At 42.8% G+C, this 26420-nt stretch overlaps 2 protein-coding genes across 3 annotated transcripts in view; one reads left to right on the forward strand and one right to left on the reverse strand.

The window, feature by feature from the left end:
• pdzd8 (PDZ domain containing 8) overlaps nt 1–13313 on the forward strand; it is a 46697-nt gene extending 33384 nt beyond the window's left edge. The window contains exons 4-5 of the mRNA XM_084949009.1: nt 5529–5691; nt 5795–13313. Coding sequence (XP_084805135.1) covers nt 5529–5691; nt 5795–8148 — 2517 coding nt within the window. The 3' untranslated portion in view covers nt 8149–13313. The remainder of the gene's footprint in view (nt 1–5528; nt 5692–5794) is intronic.
• Nucleotides 13314–14546: 1233 nt separating this feature from the next.
• slc18a2 (solute carrier family 18 member 2) overlaps nt 14547–26420 on the reverse strand; it is a 44873-nt gene continuing 32999 nt past the window's right edge. For both annotated transcript variants that reach the window (XM_084949011.1, XM_084949010.1), the window contains 8 exons: nt 24665–24725; nt 23018–23113; nt 21909–21987; nt 18560–18611; nt 18024–18087; nt 17823–17942; nt 16463–16596; nt 14547–16025 (listed from right to left, as the gene is read on the reverse strand). In XM_084949011.1, the coding sequence (XP_084805137.1) occupies nt 15918–16025; nt 16463–16596; nt 17823–17942; nt 18024–18087; nt 18560–18611; nt 21909–21987; nt 23018–23113; nt 24665–24725 (714 nt within the window). In that variant the 3' untranslated portion in view covers nt 14547–15917. The remainder of the gene's footprint in view (nt 16026–16462; nt 16597–17822; nt 17943–18023; nt 18088–18559; nt 18612–21908; nt 21988–23017; nt 23114–24664; nt 24726–26420) is intronic.

Raw genomic sequence — 26420 nt, forward strand, 5'->3', positions numbered from 1 at the left:
CCAAGTGTTGTTCTGGTCCAGTGAGTGACTCGACCTGCCTGCTTCTATATTGAGCAGTGACTTACTGAGGGCGTCAATGTTTTCTCTTGAAAAGTAAAGACGACACAGAAACGATGACGGTGCGTCTGATGTCCACAGTGGGGCTGCAGGGTATGACCAAAATCTGATATCCTGATTTTAGGGCATTTAATATCATATCTATCACAATACGGTGCATTGTCTCTAAATGCAGTTAATATTTCTTATATTCATCACACAGAGGTTTTTTTCATTTAAATGAATTAATCGAAAATGAAATCAACGTGGGCCGTATGTGGCTTCATGTGCAGTGACTCTGGCTTTCATTACTGCTCCTGTATGTTGTCAGGAAACTGGCCTGCAGACGATGAGTGTGGTGTCTCCAGTCTGAGTTGCATTGTTAGGGTAGTACAGGGTTGTTGTGTGGCTTGTACTCATGAAACGAATGAAGTAAATTTACCTGTGTGAAGTGTTTTCGGTTGGCTGTTGTATACCTGGAGCAGAGTGTTTGACCAATGCACCCAACTCTATATTTATAGAGCTGAAGTGTAACTGTGAGGCGCGGTATGAAGAAGAAAAAAAGCAAAGCAGAAATGAAGCATCGCCAAATATGTTTCCAAACCAAGCCAAACACTAGAACATATGATGAAGCATATCCTGCATTTGGCTTCACCTGCACAAGTGCCAAGGTAGGCCTCCCCGACAGAATTAGCTTCCCCTGCATCGGGAGCAGCGCTGGGCTCTCCAAACCACGGACAAACAGGATCCCACAGTCTTGATTTTTAGTTCACAAACACTTGTAATGACTAACTACTCCTGACATTTTGGAGATGTTAGCTCCCCATACAGTAAAGTTACTGTGGGATACAAATAACATCAGGCTGATCCTGACACAGTTGTTCCCCCGGTTCAAATCAGGGACGGGCAGGCAAAGATTTTCTTGTAAAACAAAGGGGGCTTAGCAAAAAAACCACTGGTGTAATATGAAACAACAGACGTTTTAATATCCCCATCTGATATATTTTATCATATCACTCAGGTCTAGTCCACATCTGGGTAATTCTAAGAGACAGTTAAAGGCTTTGGGCTGGATATTTGAGCATGTTGACACTGCGTCTGTAACTGGCAGGTGTCTGCTGGGCTTCAGCTCTGCTGATTTGAGCTCTTGACTGTGTGGTTTTTATTATGCACCAGGTTCATAGAGCAGTCAGGTCCCCCTAAGATGTCCCAACTTAGCATGTAAGTTGGGACATCGTACACTGATGGACACAGCAACGTGCCTGGGATATTGTGTGGGAATATCTGTGCCAAATATGGACTAGAGCAGGGGTGGGCAACTCCAGGCCTGAAGGGCCGGTGTCCTGCAGGTTTTAGATCTCGCCCTGGGTCACGACACCTGAATCAAATGATTAGTTCATTACCAGGCCTCTGGAGAACTTCAGGACATGTTGAGGAGGTGATTTAGCCATTCAAATCAGATGTGTTGGATCAAGGACACATCTAAAACCTGCAGGACTCCGGCCCTCGAGGCCTGGAGTTGGACACCCCTGGGCTAGTGGTTCCCAAGTTTGACTTCCAGATAGTAAGCTCGATAGTAGTAAGTAATACCTAGTAAGATAGTAAGCATGGGCTGGCCCACCAAAAACATATGAGTGGTTGACGAGGAGTAGAAGACCACAGCTGTGATAGAAAGATGGCAGCAAAATCAGAAAACGGAGAAATGCTCCCAGTGTTACTAGCTCACTGCAGTGATGTACACCTTAAACAAATAGTGGAGTACTTTCAGGGTAAATGAAATACATGCCCTTTTTAAAAGTGTTTCTATGACATACAATACTAAGATTATTGGTCCGTAGTGTGTTGATGGCCGAGGCCGTGAACCATGTTTATAAGACCATGAATCCTTCACATTTTAAATGTGGCTGACTTTGCAGTAAACTTACTCTTATGTTCATATATTCAATTTCTCCTTCTACACTTGGTCACTGTATTTAAATACAAACTAATAGAACAGGTTTAGGAGGGTTTTGTTTTTTAAACAAATGAAACTGCAGATTTATGTCTTGAAAACGAGCTAATATTAGCACTGGGCCTTTGTGTGTGCTGCCATATAATTGGGTGCATATGAGTGACTGTGACTGCGCATATATTGGTTTATGTGTGTGTGTGTGTGTGTGTGTGTGTGTGTGTGTGTGTGTGTGTGTCTATTTGCACTTGAGCAGGATGGACTTGTGTTCTCCTCTGCAAATCTATTGTAGGCATTGGTACAGCAGCTGTATACACACAGCTACAAGGCTGCTCCTCATCACCTACTCTCACCTTTCAGAACCTGAAGTCCCGCCCCCTCCCCGCCGTATGCCAGTGTATCATGCAGCAGATAATAAATAAAGCAGTCAGCCACTGTGTTTGCAGAGTTGTTAGTTAATACCTTAGTGATATAGAAATGTTGTCTTACACAGTCTAAATTAAGTGAAATTATTTTATCATTCATAGACACACATTACAACTACCATATTTTCTTATACGTAAGGCGCATTAAACAAAACAGTCAGATAAGTCAAACTTTATTCAACTGCTTCCTCCACTTCTGTACCATTGATTCATTAATGCTGTATTCTCTCGCAGCTGTTCTGTTCCCATGTCGTTGCAGTATATTAATGACTAACCTGGTATTGTGGATGGATTATCTCAGTTGTTCTCCTGACTGCAGTCTGGTCCGTTTACAGCATCCTGCCATGCGATTGCATTTGTCTCTAACCATCAGGAACCTTCACGTTAACTTTTATCGAGTGGAAAAAAGTTAGCGTTCATCCTCCAGCTTCACTGTGTTTATGCTAACATAGCTGTGTCGCTAGCGATCACGTAGCACATCGTTATATAGCAGCTAGCCCAACTTCAGTAACCCTACAAACGTCACTGCTGTTTAGTTTTCTGTCTTCATTTATGTTGGAAGTGACAGCAGAGCTGTACGTTTGAATTTGTTTCAGAAATCTCTCAGTCAGAACATGCTATATCATGTTTATGTGGAAGCTAGCGAGCTAACTTCCTGCTAACCTCTAACTCTGTTAAATGTAATAAATTCTGTTTTCATGGATGCCTGGATGTTAAACTTAATTGTTACACCTGGTAAAGCAGCAACGCTGATCGTTTTATTAAAGATGAAAGAATTTAGACAGTTTTTAACTCTCAGTGATGCTGCAGTGTTTGTTTGACTTTGGGACCTGAAGCGGGCGGAGTTTAGGACCCAGATTCCTCCGCAAGGCTCCAGACAATCCATCAAGCGGTGCGGCTTCGTAGCTTACCAAAGTCATACTAAAACATTTCTGAGCGCCGTGTAGCACATAAAATCGGTTGAGGTCAGTAAGCACAACCAGAATTCATACATAAGGAGCACTGTCGATTTTTGAGAAAATTAAAGGATTTTAAGTGCGCCTTATAGTGCAGAAAATACGGTAGACTTCAGGCATAATTGACCTGCCAAACCACAATCAGTAACCATTTCAGTTCTGATGTCTCTGCAGTGTCCATTTCGCCCATCAGCCTATCAACAAATGAGATTCACAGTGGCTGATATTTGTGTTTTTCCAATCCATTTCTGCATTTGTATCTACAGACCAGTTTTATAACTTTGCACAGCTGGTAATGTGTTTATTAAAACATACTCTTCATAAGAGTGTAGAAAACCAAAAGTAAACAAGCCTGTATTCATATAAACATCAGTCATTGAATCGTTTTGTAATTCTCATTAGTATGAGCTTGACTCACAGTTGCACACTTAGTGCATTTTTGATCATGTGTTATGCAGTAGGTGCCTGTAGGATGTGCTGGGTTAACGTCTTCATTTTGGCCTGCAGCAACCTGTTGACTCTGCAGTGTTATAGTCTTCAACATGGCCAGATCAGATTAAATCTTGAGACACACACTCAATCTTTTTTTAATCATTTCAGAGAACATTATATTAACTTACCTTCATTTCCTGGAGACCAGATCGTGTCCACTACTTACCCTTCTCCACGATTCACTTCGCCGGGAACCTCTTTTTCTCCCCAAATGGAACTCTATTGTACCCAACATATCAGTAATACAACTACACACACAGGAAGCAAGTGGTGACGCTGTTTGTGAGGCAGACGAGAAAGGAAACCAGTGAGCCCATTAATGGCAGCAGAGCACAATGAAGACTCTCACACTGAGCTGAAATATTCCCAGCCCCATGCATGGCTGGAGTCCTGCTCCAGATTTTATCAATGTGCGACACAATGGTGCAGGCAAATATGCACACACTCACAGCTACACGCTAACATGTCGCTCTTTATTCTGTTTAAACACACTGTACTGTATGTTGGGTAGATCATTTAGAAACACCAGTTCGTGTAACTGAGGGGAAGCAGAGTACTTGGAGGACACCCACCCAGGCAGGGGACCATGCTGACTCCTGCAGTACGGTCTGCTGGATGGTGCTGGGAAGCATCAGTGCTGACTGTGCTTCCCGCAGTTGTGTGATGAATGAAAATGGAGAGGTTTAAAATGTCAAACTTACTTATCCCGTATAATGAGAAATTTTAAAATAAGTAAGAAACATTTGACATAAAGAGAATGGATCAGTTTTTATAAACAGTATATAATGTGATGTTTGACTACATGTGCACCTTAACCAACTGTGCAGACTATATAGATCAAATGCTTATTCATGGACAGCACCAACTCACTCACTGCCTTCCAGCAGAACTGTAACAAATCCACAGCAGGGAAATTACAGTCGTTTGTCTCAGTCTGCTCACATCGTGTCAGCCCCCCTTTATTGTGCTCTGTAAACCAGACATGGGTCTCTTCATGTGTTTTCCACCTGTTCTTTCTACCTGGAACATCCAGTTAGGTCACAAAATATCATACAGCTTTTTTCTACCATCGGTTCTGTACATTACCACAATCAATTTTCAATAAAACAACTAGGATGCAGTTGAAGTGCAGACTTTCAGCTTTAATTTAGTGGGTTGAACAAAAAGATTGATTAAAAATGAATGAAGAAGAAACACCCAGTGCATCATGGGAATCCCCCAGCAGCCTAAGCTTCAGAGATCCAGCCCTAACTATATGCTTTAGCAAAAAGGAAAGTTTTAAACCTGATCTTAAAACACGTGGGGGCACCTGCTGTGCTCAACAGTGCTCGGTTTAGGTGCCCATCAGGTCTCAAAGATGGGGTCTGATTATTCAAGACGCTGTATGTGACCGTTTCAAACACAGTAACCTGCTAACTCGGACTCATTGGAAGGAGCTTAAAAAAACAGAAACTAATTCATTTTTGCAATATTTTTTATTTCTCAGACCTAATTATTTACACTTTCTTCCAAAACAGCGTATGATTAGATTACATTAAACCTCTCTCACACCGCATTACTACTCGTATACAAAGTTAAAGGATCGTACATTTGTAAACGTGTGTGACTTTTAACCACTAGTCGGTGGTCGTCTTAATTGTGCTTTTTTTCTTCTTTCTCTCGTTGCATCAGACGGAGATTATCAAGGGGACATGTGGCAGCGTGGGGATGACGTTCAGGCACGTCACTGCCAGTGAGGGCGATGCAGTGCATGTTTGCATCGAGACAGTTTTGCCCAACTCCCCAGCAGCTTTGGCAGAGCTGCAAAAGGGTGATCGTCTCATTGAAATTGGAGGTCCGAGGTGTTTGTGTTACTTTCTAACATGAAAACGTCATTCGTTTCTTTGCACTTCTAATTTGAAACTTGCATGATCTCATTCTTCTTTTCTCGTTAACAGGTGTTAAAGTGACGTCCTCGGTTCAGGTACCAAAACTGTTAAAGCAGGCCGGAGAAAAGGTGTTGGTACTTTACGAGAGACCAGTACGTCATCAGACTCCCTCTTTGGGAAACCAGGCAGCTCTGCAGGAAGGACTTGCTCAGCTAGAAGAAATTGGTTTCATGTCCCAGCAAGCAGGTTATGAGGAAGAGCCAGCCCCCATCAGCACCCTTTCTGACCTGTCTGACAGCAAGGACATAGACTCTGAGTTTGAAGAGTTGATTGTGGAATCCAAGTCTAGCGGTGGCACTGCTGGGCAAAATAGCAGTGCCACAATTATCAGTGAGACCAAGGAGGATTTCTTACTTACAGTAAACCAAAGCCCCAAAAGGACTGTAGCCAACCTGGCTTCTAAGCCTCTTGGTACTATATCACCCATCCTCAACCGCAAGTTAAACCTGGTGGGTCTCCAGTCACCACTAAAGCCCCAGCCCAAAGAATCACCAAAGCCCTCCCCACAAAAGACCAGCAGTGATCCAGGGGAGGTTCTGCAACGCCCTACTGTCCCTCCCCCACCTCCCCCTTCCCGCCCTCCAGTTCCACCACGACCGCAGATAAGGTTGACGTCGGCATCCTCCGAAACGAGCCTTTTGGAAAGTGTGGATTCTGCAGCTGCTAACGTCACCGCTGCTCCTTCCATTACTAAGACGACCAGTGCTTCAGAAAAGTCTCCAGAAAAGGTTCAGCGCGCTGGACCCGGTGAGGACAAGTCTGCCACTGAGAAGGCATGTGTCAAACAAATGGAGGCGAAACAGTCCAGCAAGGCAACGGACACGAGTGAGGAGGTGCTTCCATCAACTGTGACCAGCAGCAGCAAGGCCGATCAAGCAAAGGACAAAGCATCAGAGAGCTCCTCCAGTACACGGGACAGTGTAGAGGACCACTCCCTCTGGGAATCCACAGAAACCATGTTTCGTAACCAAACGGCACACTGGTCCAAGGCGTCTGTGGTGTTTGAGGTAGAGAGCAACCATAAATACCTTAATGTGGCCCTGTGGTGCAAAGATCCCTTTAAACTGGGCAGTCTGATATGCCTGGGTCATGTGAGCCTCCAGTTGGAGCACATAGCTCTGGAATGTATGGCCACATCTTCAGGAGAGTACCAGAGCACCTTCAGGTTGGGGGCTCCAGAGCCCAGAGCTAACGTCAGTCGCACTGCATTACGCAGCCTCAGCACCCACAAAGGTTTCAATGAGAAGCTGTGTTATGGAGATGTTACTTTAAACTTCTGTTACTTAGCTGAGGGGGAGCTGGACTATCCAGTTGGGCTGGTGGAAAGAGAAACAGAGGGCAGTGTTCAGGAGGAGGACCTGAGGGAGAGGGAGCCCGTCCCTGCAGCACCACGCGAGGACTTGACCTACAGCGCTCTGCAGTTGCAGGAGGTCCGTCATAACTTCCAGGACACACAGTTCCAGAACCCCACCTGGTGTGAGTACTGCAAGAAAAAGGTTTGGACCAAGGCAGCCTCTCAGTGTATGGTCTGCGCCTATGTTTGCCACAAAAAGTGCCAGGAGAAGTGCCTCACTGAAAATCCTTTTTGTGTGGCCACAGCCGAACGCCGTGGAGCTGACCTCGAAGCCAAATCCACCATAAACCGCGCCACCACGGGTCTAACTCGCCACATTATCAACACCAGCTCCCGTCTGCTTAACCTTCGCCAGGTGCCCAAGGCTCGGTTTACCGAACAGGTAGCCGACGTGGTGCCGGGAGCGGTGGAGCCCTCGCCTAAACATACCCCCAACACATCTGACAATGAAAGCAGCGATACTGAAACGTACACTAGTGGTGCCAGCCCCTCAAAGCAGCCAGCTGGAAGCGGTGGGAGCAGTAAACTGGTACGTAAGGAGGGCGGGCTGGACGACAGTGTGTTCATAGCTGTGAAGGAGATAGGTCGCGACCTTTACCGGGGGCTGCCCACAGACGAGCGCTCCCAGAAGTTGGAGTTGATGCTGGACAAACTGCAACAGGAAATTGACCAGGAGCTGGAGCACAATAACACCCTTCTGCTGGAGGAGAGGGAAGCCACAGATGCACGCCGCAAGGCCCTTATCAGCACTGCCCTGGCCAAGTCAGGGGAGAGACTCCAGGCCCTCACCCTGCTAATGATTCACTACCGCGCAGGGATCGAGGACTTGGAGTCGGTGGAAAGCACTTCTCCTTCAGAGCAGCGAGGCTTTAAGGGCAAAGAAGAAGGTCTGGAGGAGGAGGCCCTCCTGGGGACTGAGGTCTACGACAGCGATATGTGCAGCCCCGTAGATGTGCCGCTGCTGGACGACATTACCGAAGAGCAGATCTGTGTGGAGGCTCTGCACTAAAATAAGACTGTGCATTTAAAATACGGGGATGTGGGCGTCGAGCGTCACCTGTAATTTGTGTTTGTTTCCTTTTTCATGTCAAAATGAAAATTGTTTCAAGGCCGGTAAAGCCGTTATTGATCTACTGATTTCCATGCGTGAGGTTTTTAAAGGGAAGAATGAAAGTTGCACGTGAGTTATCGAACGCCAGCTACACATCGATCCCTTTGGTTTCCTGCGACCTGAGAATGTCACTGTATGCATTTAATGCAGGTTGCTGTCTTACCTTTATTTTGGAGAACAGTTATGAAATATGAAGAGCAACAAGGGTTTGTATTTTGTTGGCCGAAGGATCCTGCGAGCAGTCTTGATTTTTCTTTTGTCAAATGTTTGAATGAGTTAGCGATCGTTGGGGTTTCACTTCTGCACATGGTGTCGTTTATATATTGTTTTCCTCAGTGTTTTGATTGGTTGGTCTGTATTCAGACAATCTGTTGTTTTTATTTTATTGTTCTTTAAACGTCCCTGGGTGCAAGACGATCCCATCGAGTTATGAATATTTCTGTAAATGTTATATTTCGTTGAGAACATTCCTCCGGTGTGAACAGCGGTTCTGCGGCACGTTGTTGGTAAGTGTGAGAGAGACATGATCTCTGAATGTGAGCCGGGAGCCTGTGTGATGTTGAAACCGCTTTAGCACCTGTGTTTTTAATCCACACCTGGTTTGATCCTGATTGTTTGCCTTTAAGTTGTTTCCAAATGAATGTCTGTTCTTTTCCACGTTGTGTCTGCACACAGCTGTTTGGCACCACCCTCCCTCCGTCCGTCCTTTAAAATGCCGAGCATTAAGTCTGTTTGACTGTGTCAAAAAACAGCTATAGCTCCCAAAGCGCCATGATCTTCATTCACTGTTTACAGCTGCTAAGAACAAGAAGACATCTGCGTGTTGGGGAAATCTGCCCTTAACCCTGAACACAGTCTGTCGTTGGCTTCGCCCTTTGTTTGTTTTTCTGTTTAGCGTCACAGCGCGTACGGGAAGCAGCTCTGTGTGCGTGTCATGTGATGCTAAAGAAGGAGATGTACTGTATGAAACGCTCGAATAGAAGAAGCCTTTTGTTGTTAAATAGACTTCATGTGTAAGTAATGAGGAGCTACAACACTGCAGTGAATGAAGTACAACAGCAGCAGGTGTAAAGGCAAACCTCTTCATTGTTGTGACTATGAGAATGTCTCCTCTTTGCTGACAGCAGTTAGTCTCTGATGTTATTCACCTGTGACTCGCTCGGTGTCCTTGTGGCTTCTGGTTGAACGTCACTTTGTCAGTGGACAGCAGGTGTGAATGGGTGAAGTCAGTGAAGCTGACCTATTCAAAAGCCACGAGTGAAGATCTGCATAGACGAGCCTACAATCTGCTCTTCGCACTCCAGTGTTACCGACTGAAGGTTCAACAAGATCAGAAACGTTCCTGTCTGCTGTGGTTAATCTGTTGCTTATGTGCTGTGGATATTGACACACTGGTTGCTATAGCTGTCTTTTGATCTTTGTGCAATATTTGTTTTATAAAGCACTTCTGCTGCTGCTGCATTTCCTCGTCCACTGAACCCATACTCACACGCTTCTGCCCCCACTCACAGCCCTCACCTTGGAAACTCCACAGTGAGTAAAAGCTCCGCCCACTGCTTTGACCACTGCTTTGAGCAGATTAAGATGGTGTGTTTTTTGTGTGTATGTATGACGGATGTTGTTTTTTGAGAAAGCCTCGTGTGATGAAGCTTTATTGTACATACGCTAAATAAACAAAATCACATGAACTCCCATTGGTTCATCGTGTTGTTGCTTCTCTGCTTGAGCGCTAAAAAAACGCTCTTTACTACCAGTTTCATTCACACAGACATTCAAAACGCTTTTTCTCTGCCCAAGTTATTTCGAACCAGCACTTATTGATTAATGCGTCGGGAGAAACTCGGGGCTTATGTCAGTAACTTTGATGCAAGTCTTCACATGATGATTGGCACACCATCGTTCAGCCTTTGTAGTGAACTCAGCGTCGCAAAAAGCTTTATTTTACTATCAAGAAATTCCACTTGGAAGGCCAAAACCAAAAGTTAGCTGTGACACTAGAAAGCACGGTGTATTCAGATTGAATTTGGAAACGTAGTGGCTTAAAGCCAACACCATATTTTCCACAGAAACCAGGACCATCTATGGATGGGAAAGCTGCTCAGTTGGGCCTGTTTTCATGAGAGGTGCACCTATAACGCTACATGCAAAGACCAGTGTGAATATGTATGATGACAACATTGTACAGTTTGACTTCTGTGCTAAAATTGCCACACAGTAGGAAAAGTGCATGTATGTATTTATGTGCATCAAAACCTCAGCCTTTACGTTGCTCTAAGTGCTCAGTTTCAGATCGATTGTTCTACTGTTGGCTCAGTGTGAGGTCAAAGAAAGGGAACATATAAGAGGGTGTTGTAGGAAGAGCTAAGCTACATTTACCAATCGGGACCAATGGCAGTGTGAAAGGCTGTTTTAAAGCAGTTCCATTCTCAATATCGCTTGTCGAACTTTCCTTTCGATTCTCATCGGGCTCTCGTTGGCGCCACATTGGGAGTGACCACCATTGCCAAAAAGCATTTGTTACTTAATTACTCCCAGGAGCATGTCATTTGTTACACTACTTGTTACATTACTTTTGCATTTCTCTGTAAAATGACCTGAAACACATTCTTACATAATTACCCGTTAACACTATAAACCTGTAGGCTGCAGGCCCACACACTAACACAAATCCCTATCCTAACGAGGACACGCGTGTCTGTCTCAGTATTTAGGCATGAACACAAAGCAAAACCCGCACAGAGACTTTAAAGATTACAACAGTGACTGTGCTTTAGAAACAGAGACTGACTACTCATCACTGCTCTTTGTGTTGAAGTTTGGGCTCTGACTGCTGCTACGCTGAAAGAGTTCATGGAGACAGAAATAAGGTCCCCTTCTCTTCGCTGCAGTAGTTTCCTCTGGAAGTTTTTTGGAAGTTGTTCTTTGAAACCTAAGAAAGTTTTTAAGTTCCAAGTGCAAGCCTTTCATTTACCGTATACGAGTGGCCTGACGCCATGTCTCAGTACCTTTGCTGTATTCTTTGGTTGCACTAGGTTAACCCCCAAAATAACCTACCCGTTAATGTCTTAAACAATTCTTTAAAACCTCTAAAAGGTTTTTCAAATTATCCTTTTTTTAAGTTTAGAATTTGAGTTTAAATGTCTTCATTTTGCCTTTAAGTCACTTATTTTTAATTAATTCATTAAAATTTTCATTGAACTGAGTCACAAAGATAACTTGACAGTTTTAAGTGATTGACAGTAAGAAACAGAGTCTGATTAAACATTTGCAAACGATGCTTGAATGACTGGAAAACAGTCTAATAACAAAGTGCAATGGCTTGAACCTAGTGTGAAATTAGCAGAGGCTGTAGACTCGTTTCCAATCAAATACATCGATAACTTCTCATCTCTGCTATTTTTTAACACATTAAGGATTTTGTTTTGCATTACCATTGAAAATGATAATCATCACAGCAGAGACGGCACCGCTGCTAGTGTCATTGAATGATGATCTTTGATGGCATGTCCCCAGCTCCTCATTGAAGGCTGTGTAGTGTACCATTTGTAAGGCCATAGCCCCGCCCCCTTCAGAAATTGTGAAACTAATTGGTAAAATAGTTGCACACAGAAATGTAATATTACATAGAAAGCTCTGCTTCACCTACACTGCTGCAAGAACAAGTGTTTCAGGCTTCAGTGAAGAGGGAAAGGAGGTATCGTGTGAGCATCTGCAAAGTAATTGAAGGCCAGTGTTGAGATGGACAGTCTGATTACAGAGTGTCTGCTCCCACATTCCCCCGTCATGACAACCCATCTGCTGTCTTCAAGCACTCGGCACGACCAATCAACATGAGGATTTCTGGGACCTGTTAAAGTGCTACGTGTTAGCCACACGCATGTTATTTTTGTGTGCATTCTGAGGTATCATGTGGATGATATGAAGCCTCAGCTCGACCAACATTTGGTCTGAATGCTCAGTGTTTTAAATTCACCAAAGGTTAATTGTGCAGAAAACCCTGCCGTCCAGATATTTAGAGGTGTCATCTTTACGGAGAAAACTGCTTTTTCACAGTATACAACATTTAATAGAGCATATGGTGTTCCCACAAGTATGAAAAACAATCCAGTCAAATACATATAAGACTGACAGAGTGACATATTTTCAATAGATTCTGACCAAAACCACAAAACGTGCACAAAAATACCCAGAAACGACTCGCAGATTGGTCGTTAGAATTCAGAGAGGAGTGTCGGGCGTGTTGATCCCAGCTCAGTCCAGCGAGGCCCGTTCTGGATAAACAAGTCTAGATAGTTTATATTAATGGTAGTATTTTACTCTTGCTTAAATCTAGTACAGGTTTTCACAGTTCATCAGAAAGAGGAAAAAGAAAAAGCATATGGCACAAGATTCAGTACATTATAAACACCATAAACATTACATGAACCTTTTTTTAAGAAACAAGGTCATCAAAATGTAACAACTAATTAGTTTGTAGTTTTACAAACATTTTGACAAACAGCGCTATACTACAAAGAAACAAAAAATGATCTGTCATCTATCTTAAGACATAATCTCATGATGGTTCAAAGGTTACGGGGCAGAGCCAAAAACTGCACTGAATCAAGCTTGCATTCAATAATCATTTGTTGCACAAGCTAGTTATCCTGTAAGCTCAGCTACGCTGTCATGATACAGACATTTCTCTGTTTTTGCTTTCAGTTGGAATGAATTAAGCTTGTAATAGAAGGTCAGTCCAGTTCTGCACTTTCAATATAACATTCACACCATTGCTCCATAGTGTAGTGGTTAACACATCGAGGTTCAAGAGTGTGAGGGGATACCTGTCACTGGCAAGACTGTCTGCGTCAGATCAAACGGTCCATCCGTTGTGCATCAGCAGCTGAAGGTAGCTTATGTTCTTGACCCGTTATATTACTGTATGATGTGCACGCTGTGCACTCGACACAGCGTGCACATCATACACGCTATCGTATGTTTGAAACTTTCTTTCCCTCTGTGAACACGCTCTGATTTACCTCATGTCTAAATAGAGCTGTACAAATAAATTTGACTTGAAGTGACCCTGTGCATGTGTTTTTATTTTCTATCAAACAATTTAATTAATGATTCATTATTATCATTACAAACTCAGATGTTTCTGGGGTCACCTATAAACGAATGATTATGAATGACGCCCAGTCACACTGCGTCATGAGTCACATTCTGTACCTGATTTAAATGTGGCCACGCCCTCTTGACTCACGCTGTCATTGTCACTGCTACACATGAAGCTCTGCTTACAATCTTACAATCCTGACTCATGGATGCTTGTATTTGCTAGTTCTTGTTGCAGATGCACTTCATACATACAAGCCAACAGAATGCAGGAGCACATCGCTGCAATCGCAAGTGTTTCTAGGTTAGCAGTATAGCACACAGCTGCTGCCAGCTCCACATTCTAACATATCAAAGCCAACAATAAACATGTTCTCTAGTATGCTGACCTACTCCTCCGCTCTGGTGGAGCTCGTTGTGATTGTACTAAACAGATACAGCTTCTCAACGCAGACTTCTTGTCTTTTCCATAACAGATATTTTGACACAGCACAGGAAGCACAGATGTAAGAAACAACATTAATGATGGCTCAGAAAGGCTCAGGGCAAGGTCACCAGGAAACAACCCTACCCCATACTCAACCACAGCTGGTTACACGCTTCTAACTGTCAATCAAAATGCTGCTGCTTCCACTATTGGCCACAATAAAAATCAGTGCAGAAACTGCATGCTGTTGTGTTGTCCAATAGGATCTGTATGCTTCATCTGGTTCCCTTCAGAAATGAATGAATTAAAGTTTTATTTTAAATCAATTTCCTTCTGTCTGTTTTGAATTTTTGTTCTAATAAATATATTCCAGTACACATAAAACTCTGCGCCCAACAAAGTCTTGCAATTATGCATTTTTACACTATTTTAGAAAGTGAAGAGCTTACGGTTAAAGTCAGGATTGCGTCAGTGTTTATGAAGTCATTCAGCTCATAGTCCCAGTATGCACTGAGCCAGTACTTTAGAAGGAGCCCAGACCTGAGTCCAGTTAACATTACAAACCAAACTGTGTCCAAACGGACGTTGGTGCTCTTCGTGAGCCAAAACTATGACATATAAGGAGCACTTCTCAGATGCCAGTCAGACTGGAACATTTAAAGCAACAGTAATTAGTCCAAATCTTTTGCTGCAGACACAACTGATTTATTAATCAGTATGAAACTACACTGGCAGTTTTGAGGCAATAGAAAGCATAAAGGTCCAATGTGTCTTCTTACAACTCTGCTCTTCTGCCTACAGCAACACAGCCTTCATGATGCCATTGTTATTTTCCCGACTCACACGTAGAGGTTTGCTGTTTTGGAGCCATATGGACAAAAGTATTGGAATGCAGGTGTTTTCAGTGACAATGCCACAGGCGTATAAACTCAAACGTCTCCCCTCCAGAGTTAAGAGTCGCTATGGTTACAGCGGCTCAGCCACAGTGTAACAGGTGAAGTTACAGTCGGGGTCACTGAATGCTACTGTGTAAAAATCAACACTGCTGACTCAGTAACTGGTTTCCATGGCTGAGCACAGTATGCAGGGGTAATGTGTCAGCAACACAGTACTTTTGTCCATATGAGTGAAATCAGTGCTAGCTAGAGTGGTTAGCAAGTTGCATCCATAAACCATATAAACTGTTTAACAGGCTTTGAAGGTAGTGCAGAACCCAGAGATTGGTTTCCGTCATAGCAGACAAATGCTTCACCAGCAGCATGAACAGGACCTGTGTTGGCTCGCCTTTCATCAAAGCATTCACACAATAATGTGTACATTATTTAAAAAGTACCTCATACATTTGTTGTGAATGAGGAAAATAGTTGTAAAGACTTTTTGTAACATGTTTATTTCTATTAGTAAGCCGACCATTGCAGACCAGAGCCCCAAGACGGGGTCCATGCTGTTGTGCTAAAGTATGCGTGTGACTAAGCTGTGGTATATGCTGGTAGCACTGGTGTAATCTGGACATGGGCTTTATTCTAATTGACTTTTACCATTGAAGGTTTCAGAGATTCTAAAAACATACAGTCTCTGTTCTTGCTAGAAGGATAAACATGTATTGATAATGTGTTTAAGAATACATTCCTCATCTAAGTGTGGTAACTTCCTGACACAGGTCATCTACAGCAGCGGTGCGGGGGAGGCCTTTCATGGAAATATCAAAAGAAATCGTCTGACAAATCCTCCTGGATTTTGACAAACTTGACTTATCGCACAAATCCCCATTTTTAATGCCAGGTTACACACCTAAATCTGACACTAATACCCAGGGCTGTTATGTTAAAACTGAATGTCCAGTACATGGATGAAGACAGCTCAGCAAACTGCACCTAAAAGGTGTTTTGCTCCCATCGAATAAGGCTGTTGGCTAAACAAAATACGTGCAACACAATGCGCTTGAGACCACAGATAAAGGACAACTTTGGTTTGCTCCAGTACAACTGCTAAGAAGACAGTGAACAGTGACGATTGAATGCAGGACATTCACGTGGAAATATCTTGGCTGTTTCGTTTCATTTGCTGTGATTTTCTTCTATTCCTTCTTTTTGTACAACAAAATAGATCCTCTGAAGGGTTACCCTGCATGGCTGGGGTCCTGTTAATCATAATCGTCATATTCTGGATCCATGTCTTCACCCTGGTAGTATGCCCCCTGAGTAGAGTACGATCTCGTCTTCATTGAACAGTTTGTGTCCATTAAAATCGCCTGAAATGACAGTTGTTGAAAAGTGTTTCAGTGACTGCGCGTCAGAGTTACTTGAATCAAACATCGGGGTGCTCTTGGTTGTTTTTTTTAACTGTGCATGATTTTGAAAACTTTCTGACAGAACCTGAATTTTGAAATTCACATATTGTACTCAAGTTGTGTAACATAATCACAGCATTTCTGGTGTTAGCTCAGGAGCATTTCTCTGTATTTATTGCTTGAGTTTGTCCTTGTGCTTTGTCACGTGTTCCCTCATGGCTGTGTGCTTCTCTGATCTGATTTTTCTAGTTTTCTCTCTCAGGTAACAGCATTAAAACTGCTTTTTGAATTCATTCCTGTCTCCCGAATCGTTGGCTCTGCCCTTGGACTACCACACAGCTGTTTTGTGACAAATGTAGCAGCTGGCTGACTGTATTTAGGTGTATTTGGACTCTTACAATTTTCTCTTCTTGTCCTGGTGGGTTCCTCAGAAAGATGCAGAGAGGAGCAAATATTATATCCACTATTCCGATGATGGTCATCAGCCAAGGGAAGCCAATACTTTCAGCAATGGAACCTCCAATAGATGGACCTGCATCAGGAGAAAACGGACCACTTACTGGTTTAGTCTGTTGGTTTGGTGGAGTTCATCACCTTGCAGAGCAGCTAAGCGGTCAGATTTTATGTGGCCTGCCACTTTGTGTCTGAGTTGCTTTCGTCTCCAAATGCTTCCACTTTGTTGTCTGTGAAGGTTCTCAGTCATCCAGGTCATCGTAGTCTAAGGAGCTTGGAAAGAAAAGCGTCTGGACTTCTTTAAGTTGCTTGAAGACGTTTCACCTCTCATCCGAGAAGCTTCTTCAGTTCTAAGAGTCAAACGGTGGAAAGTCCCAGATTTAAACCCAGTGGGAGTTTCCCCCCAAAGAGGGACAAAGGACCCCTGATGATCCTCTACCTAATCACATGAGCCAAGGTGTGAAGACGGGTGTGGCAGACAGTCGCCTTAACGCCCACTCACACCCTGGGCCATCTGACCTCAGGAAATCACATGATAGGGTGGGGCCAGGTTTCACAGCTCACCCGAAACCCTGGCTGATTGTGACCCACACCTGCTTTCACACCTTGGCTCATGTGATTAGGTAGAGGATCATCAGGGGGTCCTTTTGTCCCTCTTTGGGGGGAAACTCCCACTGGGTTTAAATCTGGGACTCTCCACCATTTGACCTTAGAACTGAAGAAGCTTCTCGGATGAGAGGTGAAACGTCTTCAAGCAACTTAAAGAAGTCCAGACGCTTTTCTTTCCAAGCTCCTTAGACCTTCCACTTTGTTATAATACCACTAACAGTCGTGCAGAATATTTAGTAGTGAGGAAATTTCACGAGTGGAGCTGTTGCACAGGTGGAACACTATCATGGTACCATGCTTGAATTACCGAGTTCCTGAGAATGACCCATTCTATCACAGATGTTTGTAGAATACCTGTGTCCATGGAAGTGAATGCAACTCCTCAAAACAATGAGTTGATTGGGTGGGTGAGTATGTTTTTTGGAATATGTTATACAATGCTTCCACACTTAAATGTGAACAGCTCAAAGAAATCATAAAAATGAAATAGCTATGGCATTCATGTCCTCGATGTATGCATGAATGCCATGGCAATGACTGTAGCTGTAAATCATTTCCCCTCCGTGTGTCTCTAGCCAAGGATTAGTTCTCCACCATTACACAAGCAAGATGACCAAAGGTTTCCAGGAACTGATACTGCTATTTTAGCCTGAGGTTAAAACATATGGATGTTTTATGGCGTTTGCTCTTGCTTACCTATTGCAAATCCCAAGCAGAAAGCTACATCAGCAATCGCATACACACTTCCATAAACAGACACGTGCCGCAGGTCCACCAAGTAACCCATTATAGGCATCATAGAGGAATCCACCATGCCTGTAACACAATCATAATGCTCTTACATGATCAAAGTCTGCACACATTCATAGGTGGAATTAGTACACGTAGTAATCTTACCGATGGCAAAACCAACACCAAAGTTAGGAAGAATCAGACCATAGATGTCTCTAGCAAAGGGAACCTAGAACAAACAAATTATCATTTTAATGAATAATATAAAATATATAATAATCAGCAATTTTAACAACAGTGAAAAAAGACAGTTGCTTTTAGATTTGATCATGGAAACCATTGAGAAGTCAGACTCCCATTAGCAGAACTGGATTTGCAGAGTAATGTGAAACAGGAAATCTGTGTTGTTTATCAGGCACATACAGAGCTGTGACTCTTGCTCCAGCATTTTTTAGCTTTTCTAAATATAAAAATCATTATCTGGTTTAACACACACATAAGGCACTACATACTGCAGTGAACATTTAATGGATATAAAGTTACATTTATACCAGCTGGCTTACATGATGCATGCGTTGTTTACATTTAAAGAACAATGTTTCAGGTCCATTTCAAACTTTTTACTCAACAGGGCTCGTAACATTTCCCATAGGTGACCTTTGAAGTTATTCTAGTGATGTAGCTGACTGTCACATACTTACACATATTACACTGATCCCAACCACAACCATTCCAATAAGAGCACAAAGCCATCTGTGAGGGAGACAAGAAGTAGTCAGTTTTACTCCACTCCTTACTACCACACTGAGGAAGATTTCCTTTCATGAGAATATAAAATGTATTTTCCAGGCTAAACAGAACCTCATCTGTACTTCCTCTTTCTTAAACAGACTCATGTAAGCCCAAACCAAACAATATCAAACAATGTCAAAGAATAATCATTGCAACCTCTAAGCCAGCGGTCTCCAACCTTTTTTGTGCCACGGACCGGTTTATGCCCGACAATATTTTCACGGACCGGCCTTTAAGGTGTCGCGGATAAATACAACAAAATAAAACTAGTACTGGTACCGAACAAAAGAAGATTTATTCATAACACACGTGAAAAGACCCAGGAAAACAGAGTTAACGATCAAAACGATAACAAAATAACGCTGAAAACCGATAAAAACCCTGAAAACCATACATTTCACACCTGAGCCTCAACTCTCGCGGCCCGGTACCAAACGACTCACGGACCGGTACCGGTCCGAGGCCCGGGGGCTGGGGACCGCTGCTCTAAGCAATATCGATGCATGCTCAGTCTTCCATGCAAGGAAATCAGAGAACTTTGTTTTTCCTGGAGGACTCGATCCTTGGGGCAGGCCACAGTGATATGGTGTACACTACCAGTCAGATGTTTGGACATGGTTAATGGTTTGTCTTTATTTTACTACTTTCTACGTTGTAGATCCAAACTGAAGACATCAAATATTCATTAAGCAAGATATATGGAATTATGAACGTCATAATGGTAAATATCTCTAAACATTTCTGAAAGTAGCCACCCACGGCTGCAAACCCTCGGCCTTCTCTCAGTGAGCTTCATGATGTAGTCAGCTGACATGGTTTCACCTCACAGGTGAGCCTGTCAGGGTTCATTTGTTGAGTTTCTTGCCTTCTTAATGGGGTTGGCACCATCAGTTGTGTTGTACAGAAGTCAGGGTGGTACACAGCTGACAGCTCTATTTGACAACTGTTAGAGTTCATATTATGGCAAGAACCAATCAGCTGAGTAAAGAGACACGACAGTTCATCATTACTGTAAGAAGTGAAGGTCAGTCAGTCTGGAAAACTGCTAATGTGTCCCCAAGTGCAGTCGCAAAAACCATCAAGCGCTACAATGAAACTGTCTGACATGAGGACGCCCCGGGAAAGGAAGACCAAGAGTCCCTCTGCTGCTGAGGATGAATCCATCCGAGTCACCAGCCTCAGAAATCAGAAGGAACCTGTTAAAGAGCTGAAGGTAGCTAGATAAAAATCCTGCAGTGCCTGCAAGGTCCCCCTTCTCAAGAAGACACATGTTCAAGCCTGTCTTGAATTTGCCAGTGGACATCTAAAAGATGTTCAGAGGAGTCTTGGGAGAAAGTGCTGTGGTCAGATGAAACCAAAACTGAGCCATGGACTGGAAAGTCTTAGATGAGAACCTCATTGCCTCAACCAAAAGGCAAGATGGGTCGTGGGTCTTTCTTTAAAGGACATTCTGGCAAAATCACACCTGGTGACCAAGAGATGTCTTACTGCTGTGTTTGGCTACAAGGGTTATGCTTGGAGATCAAGTTTAGATTGAAAAAAAAAAAAATCAAATTTCAGGTTTATTTATGTTTCGTCTTAGAGTCTCTAGTCACTGGTTTCAGTGTTATTTACGGTTCTTAGGCTTCCTGTTTCTGCCTCTGTCTTCCATGTTTGCTCTGTCTGCCCTGTCAAGGCTGCATCTCTGTGTTGTTTCCTGTTTTACTTTGACAGTCCGTGTCCTATGTTATGTTTTCAGTTTTGCCTCTTGTCATGTTTAATTACTCCCAGCTGTGCTCTCCTCCTGTGTCCCATTCCCTCGTTCTCCCTGTGTATTTAAGCCCTGTGTCGTCCTCTGTTTGTTACTGCCTGCGCGCCCCACCCTGCCTGTTTATGTTTATTCGGGCTAATGTGTAACATTAAATTGTGTCGTCAGAGGATCAACATGTTGTAAATGTTCACAAAACTCATTGAGATGCTGCTGAAGGCAACACTGTCTGTTTAAGCACCACACTTGTAACTATGTAGTGTGACATATTCAGACTGTGTCCAGAGTAAGATCTACAAACCTCCAATAAAAATCAATATTTTCACTTCCACATAATCTAAAAGTTGTGAATAACAGCCACATGAATGACAGTCATGTCATCAAACCAGTTCTAAGGATTACACAGCTGGGTTGAAAACATTCAAAGAAATCATGTTCATAGTAGAACAGATTGGGGGAAGAAGACAAGCGATCCCTTGGGCAGATATTGTTTTGTTCGTTTTTGAGCAGTCTTCTGTTGAAGGGCAGCGAGGGGGGTGGCTGTAGCTCAGGAGGTAGAGCAGGTCTGCATGCCAAGTGTTGGGGGAGAGTTGCTATGTGACGCATCCATTGTAGTATAAATGTGTGATAATGTTTGAAAGCACATATGTGCTTGTGTGAATGGGTGAACGAGGCAAAAAAGTGTATTGAGTGTTCAGGTAGAGTAGAAAAGTGGTGTATAACAACCAGTACAAAGTATTCTTGTGAACAGACAACCCAATAAGAACATTTTTGGCACATATGCAGATACCCAGAGGTGGACCTAGTAGCTCCTATGAAGACTCATAAAAAGTACAATACCTGCTAAGTAACATAGCTGTTTTAACAATAAAATTGCAAGATGTGTTCAGTTTTCGGGGTGTATTCTTTGATTGTGCTTTGGCACACTAGTCACCTCTGACATATAATACATGTTAAATATTGTGAAAAAGACTGTTTAAACCTCTTTTAGTGTTGCAACATGAGCTAACCCCAAGAATTCAAGACACGAGCTGCAGTCTTGTTGGGCACAGTTCTCTAATTTCTCAATGTGTACGCCCCTTATTCAAAAGTCAAAAAACTCAAGAACGATTAAATGTGTTGGATGCCAAGTAAAGAAAGACTAAAAAAAGTATGTAACACGTAAGATTTTTACGTTTTAAAAAAACAACATTATACATAAACATCACTTGTCTGGCAGTCTCTGTAGTGGTGAAGTTAGTAAACTGAACAGGTGATGTTCCGACTTGGGTTATGGTAGTACTGAAAACAGTTCTGGTGACTGGCATTAGCAACAGCCTTAAAAGAATACAGCACTCGGGTCATAGACAGATAGAAACGATAGATTCCCTGTATCGTCAAGGCTTCAATAAAGCCAGTCTCAGAAACACTCAAAACGCTGAAAACTCATTTAGAGGAGCGGAAACAGATATGACAAAGCCACCAGGAGAGAGAGAGAGAGAGAAGGAGATAAAAGTAATTTCCCTTCCTACCTCCCCATTTTGTGTGCAAACGTGCCAAAGATGTTGGTTCCAATAAGGTAGGAGATGGATGCTGGTAAGAAAGCAACGCCTGTGCCAGAAACAGACACACAGAGACATGAGAGGCTGAAGGTGTAGCCAGGATTCCCAGAGATAAGCAGATCTCTATCAATGCCTCATCACTGAGCTGCTGTACATCTTCTATTGTCCGTAATGAAGACCTGTGCTTTCCACCTGCCAGCATCTGACACCCTAATATCCTGTTCCCCCTCATCCTTTTTATCTGACCTAGACTTCATATAAAGCTGGCTGCAGGAAGAAGCTAATAACAGCACAGTCTACAGGAAGTCTTGGTATGGAAACTATCTGGCATGATGGCGAAGTGGCACTTTTACACGACATCACTATATATAAAATATAAATGTAGTATATAAATGAAATGAAAGTTTAGTTATGTAGTGCCCAATCACAACAACATTCGCCTCAGGAAGCTTTGTGTAAAGCTACAGGTAAGGACCCTGTGATATAGAGACAGTCCTCTATAAGAAAGCCCTTGGCGACAGCGGGAAGGAAGAACTCCCTTTTAGCCGGAGGAGATCTGTAGAAGAACGGCTCTTCTGAAACAGGAAGCAGGTGACCATACATGCATGCAGTGTGAAACTGTGCAGATATTTACTGTGAAACAGCTGAGTGGTGTTCACACAGCAGTGCAAGGACACTTCTGTCTCTTTTCTCTGCCTCCATGATATTTGTATGAAAATACTACCTAATTATAATCATTGTATACGAGCTGTAATGACTCTGTAAACAGTGGTTGACTGTGCTGTTAAACAAAAATGATCATTCTGTTTGTGTAATTATAATACAACAGACCTAATAGACATTATCACGGACGTGTTAATTACATTTACTTGGGCGAGGATGCTCTACAACAACAGAAGCAGCCCCAGTTTGGGTTGTAATCATAAACTTCACCTGCAACACAAACTCAGCATTTACACCTTTCCAAGCTCAGTGGTACATGTGTGCTGTTAAACTGCATTAGGATGCTCAGCAGTGCCTTTTATAAAGGTGCTGTAACAACATGTGTTTTTGTGTGCAGAGCAGAGCTTTGTAAATACCTAGCTGCCATTTCCTGGCACACATGGTCTCCATCATCCAGATTGGCACAGTTGGCTCCATCATGCCAATAGCCATATTTCCGAAACAAATGGCACCTGGGGATGAAGATTGAAGATAAGTGTGGCGTCAATTATCGTCTGTTTTTAACCTGACGTTTTCCCCCAGCTCCGACGTCTACACACGGACGAGCGTGCAAGCAAAGCCTGCTTTCATTCTTCCCATGTTGCCACATAATTGACATGCAGGGACATATGACATATGACATTTCACAGACACGAGGGGCAAACAAAGGCCTTACAGTGACAGATGGACCAGGCTGAGTATGATCCATCACACAGGTCTGCAAAAACAAAACGAGTGCGTGGGGGATTTTTGGTCAATTTGATCTTTTTTGGGTCCTGAATCCAAAAATGATCTCCCTCCATCATGAAGTTATTTTTTTGCAAAACATGAAGAGTTTACATTAAAAAAAAGCACAACAGCAATGAAAATCAATATTTTAGTACAACGAGCTATGCATCATTGTTGTGATTTCTTACCTTTGGCTATGAACAAAATAAACCTGGTTGGATTTGATCGTCTGAGCTCCTCACACCATCAAACCCACCGCACCCTCCCCCTCGTTTCCTCCCATTTTCTATTTGTGTTTCTCTCGAGTCTCGCTCGTAGGAATATTACATTAATGTAAGAAATCTTTATGGGATATGGGTTTTGACTCAAGTACAGGATATCAGATTTCAGTTTAAAAAGGGAAATTGTACGCTTAACTACACTAAAAACATGAGTTTTGCAAGAAAACTGAACCAGATGGAAAATCTATAAGAAACAGTGATTTACCCCCATGCAGCTTTGTGGTTGCAGACCTGTGTTATGAATGGAAATCACCCACAACAGTGTGTAAAAGGCCAACCTCAGAGTTTGGTTGGCTTTCCTTCGGCAGAGATCATATCTGAGGAAAAGTCCACGGTATACGAAGGACCAGAATGACATTTTAAGGTAAATTAATAAATCAAGGCAAATGTATTTCCTGTGTATATCTTCTGCTTCTACATGTACCTGGAAAATTTGCCTTTGCTAAAGAAATAACTGCTGCTATAATCAACCCATTTGTGATGTTATTATGACTATTGTAGCAGACTATCTGACTATCGAGACAGTTCTCGTCATAAAGAGCACTATGCAAAAGGCAAAGCTCTCAATCCAACACTCCGAGCTCTAATGCTGCCTGAGGATGAGTGGGCCAGCAAAGATAATCCATGTCAGGGACCGTGGTGGATTCTGAACTCCCTGGATGCCCGAACTGTATAAATGTACGCATGTACCATTTGTACTACAAACATTTCTACATCTCGACAGGGACATTATAAACCTATAAAAGCCAGAGGAAGTGGCACAGCTGTTTACTATGAGCAGCTGCATTTGCGATAAGGTCACAGTGTTTATTTTGGTGGATTGATTGTGGAGCACTCACCTCACAACACAATTTGGAGCCATATTCTTTTCTGTGTGACCAACAAAGCAATTGCTGGCTCTCTGTTTGGCTGCTCTTTCCTTCTGTTCTCTTCCCAGTGCCATCAAAAACACAATATCTCACTGACATGATGTTTGTCACATCTACTGTGTACTGTGTACTACCACTCCCTTACCTGCTGCTATTATTATATATGGATCCTTCATCAGTGTCAGCAGTGGGGTTCCCTTCTGACTCTGTGAGGAGGAGAGCATAACCACAGAGTGTATGCAGAAAGCTTGTAGAGCCGCTGCCAACACAGCTGATCATTTTAGTAAACACAATCCTGATTCTTTGTTATACAAGTTTACACAGTTAACTTAATTATATTGATATAGCTCCAAATCCCACCAACACTCATCTCTAGGTGCTTTGTAATGTACGTAATAGTGACTTCAGTTATGCAGTGCAACAGTTAGGACAAACGTTACCAACCACTGTGCCTAAAAAGTCTGTAATCAGACAGAGAATACTGCAATCATGCATCATGCTGCAGTCATGACAAACACTTAAAAATAAGGTGAATAATATAAAATGAATAAATGTAGTGAGCCTAAGTAGCTGGCTTCAGTCTGAATAACCAGTCCATAAATTACTACTTGGGCCCAGTGGAAGCAGTGGGGTTATTCTGCCTCGCTGCAAGTCTCCGTGGAGCCTTAGTGACATGTCTAAAGATGTCCCTGAACATTTTAGGAGCAGCTAAGGTGACGCTTAGGAAAAGAATTCACTAATGAACTCAAGAAGATTCCACTGCTTTGCTTCCAATACTAGTTGTCTAGTTGGTTGCTATCTTCATTAATATTTTAGAACGTGTGTCATCCTGAAACGAACCAAAGTACCGTTCTCTCTTTGTTTCCTGAATGAGTCGTTGTTCAGTGTCCGATGAGTCTTTAACCTCTTAAACTCCACAACTACAAACTATGTGTGAACAATCTTGGAGTCAAAATAAAGCCAATACTTCTGATTTCATCACAGCTGTAAATATTGCAGGAGATGATGGAACATTGAAAAATAAGATTTTTCTATAATGTTGCAGAAGAAGCTGATAACCTCAAATAAAGTGAAAACGTCACATTCCTGTTTGATCCCCACATTTCCCAGCATAACGTGCAGTATGATCCCAGTATGATCCCTGTATGATCCCTGTATGAATCCCTGTATGAATCCCTGTATGAATCCCTGTATGATCCCTGTATGATCCCAGTATGATCCCTGTATGATCCCTGTATGAATCCCTGTATGATCCCTGTAAGAATCCCTGTATGATCCCTGTATGATCCCTGTATGATCCCAGTATGATCCCTGTATGATCCCTGTATGAATCCCTGTATGATCCCTGTATGATCCCTGTATGATCCCTGTATGATCCCCTGTATGATCCCTGTATGATCCCTGTATGATCCCTGTATGATCCCTGTATGAATCCCTGTATGATCCCTGTAAGAATCCCTGTATGATCCCTGTATGATCCCTGTATGATCCCAGTATGATCCCTGTATGATCCCTGTATGAATCCCTGTATGATCCCTGTAAGAATCCCTGTATGATCCCTGTATGATCCCTGTATGATCCCAGTATGATCCCTGTATGATCCCTGTATGAATCCCTGTATGAATCCCTGTATGATCCCTGTATGATCCCTGTATGATCCCTGTATGATCCCAGTATGATCCCTGTATGATCCCTGTATGAATCCCTGTATGAATCCCTGTATGATCCCTGTATGATCCCTGTATGATCCCTGTATGAATCCCTGTATGAATCCCTGTATGATCCCTGTATGATCCCTGTATGATCCCAGTATGATCCCTGTATGATCCCTGTATGAATCCCTGTATGATCCCTGTATGAATCCCTGTATGATCCCTGTATGATCCCAGTATGATCCCAGT

The sequence above is a fragment of the Perissodus microlepis genome, chromosome 13 (assembly GCF_051167445.1).
Source record: "Perissodus microlepis isolate ML-2025 ecotype Zambia chromosome 13, ASM5116744v1, whole genome shotgun sequence".
NCBI lineage: Eukaryota > Metazoa > Chordata > Actinopteri > Cichliformes > Cichlidae > Perissodus > Perissodus microlepis.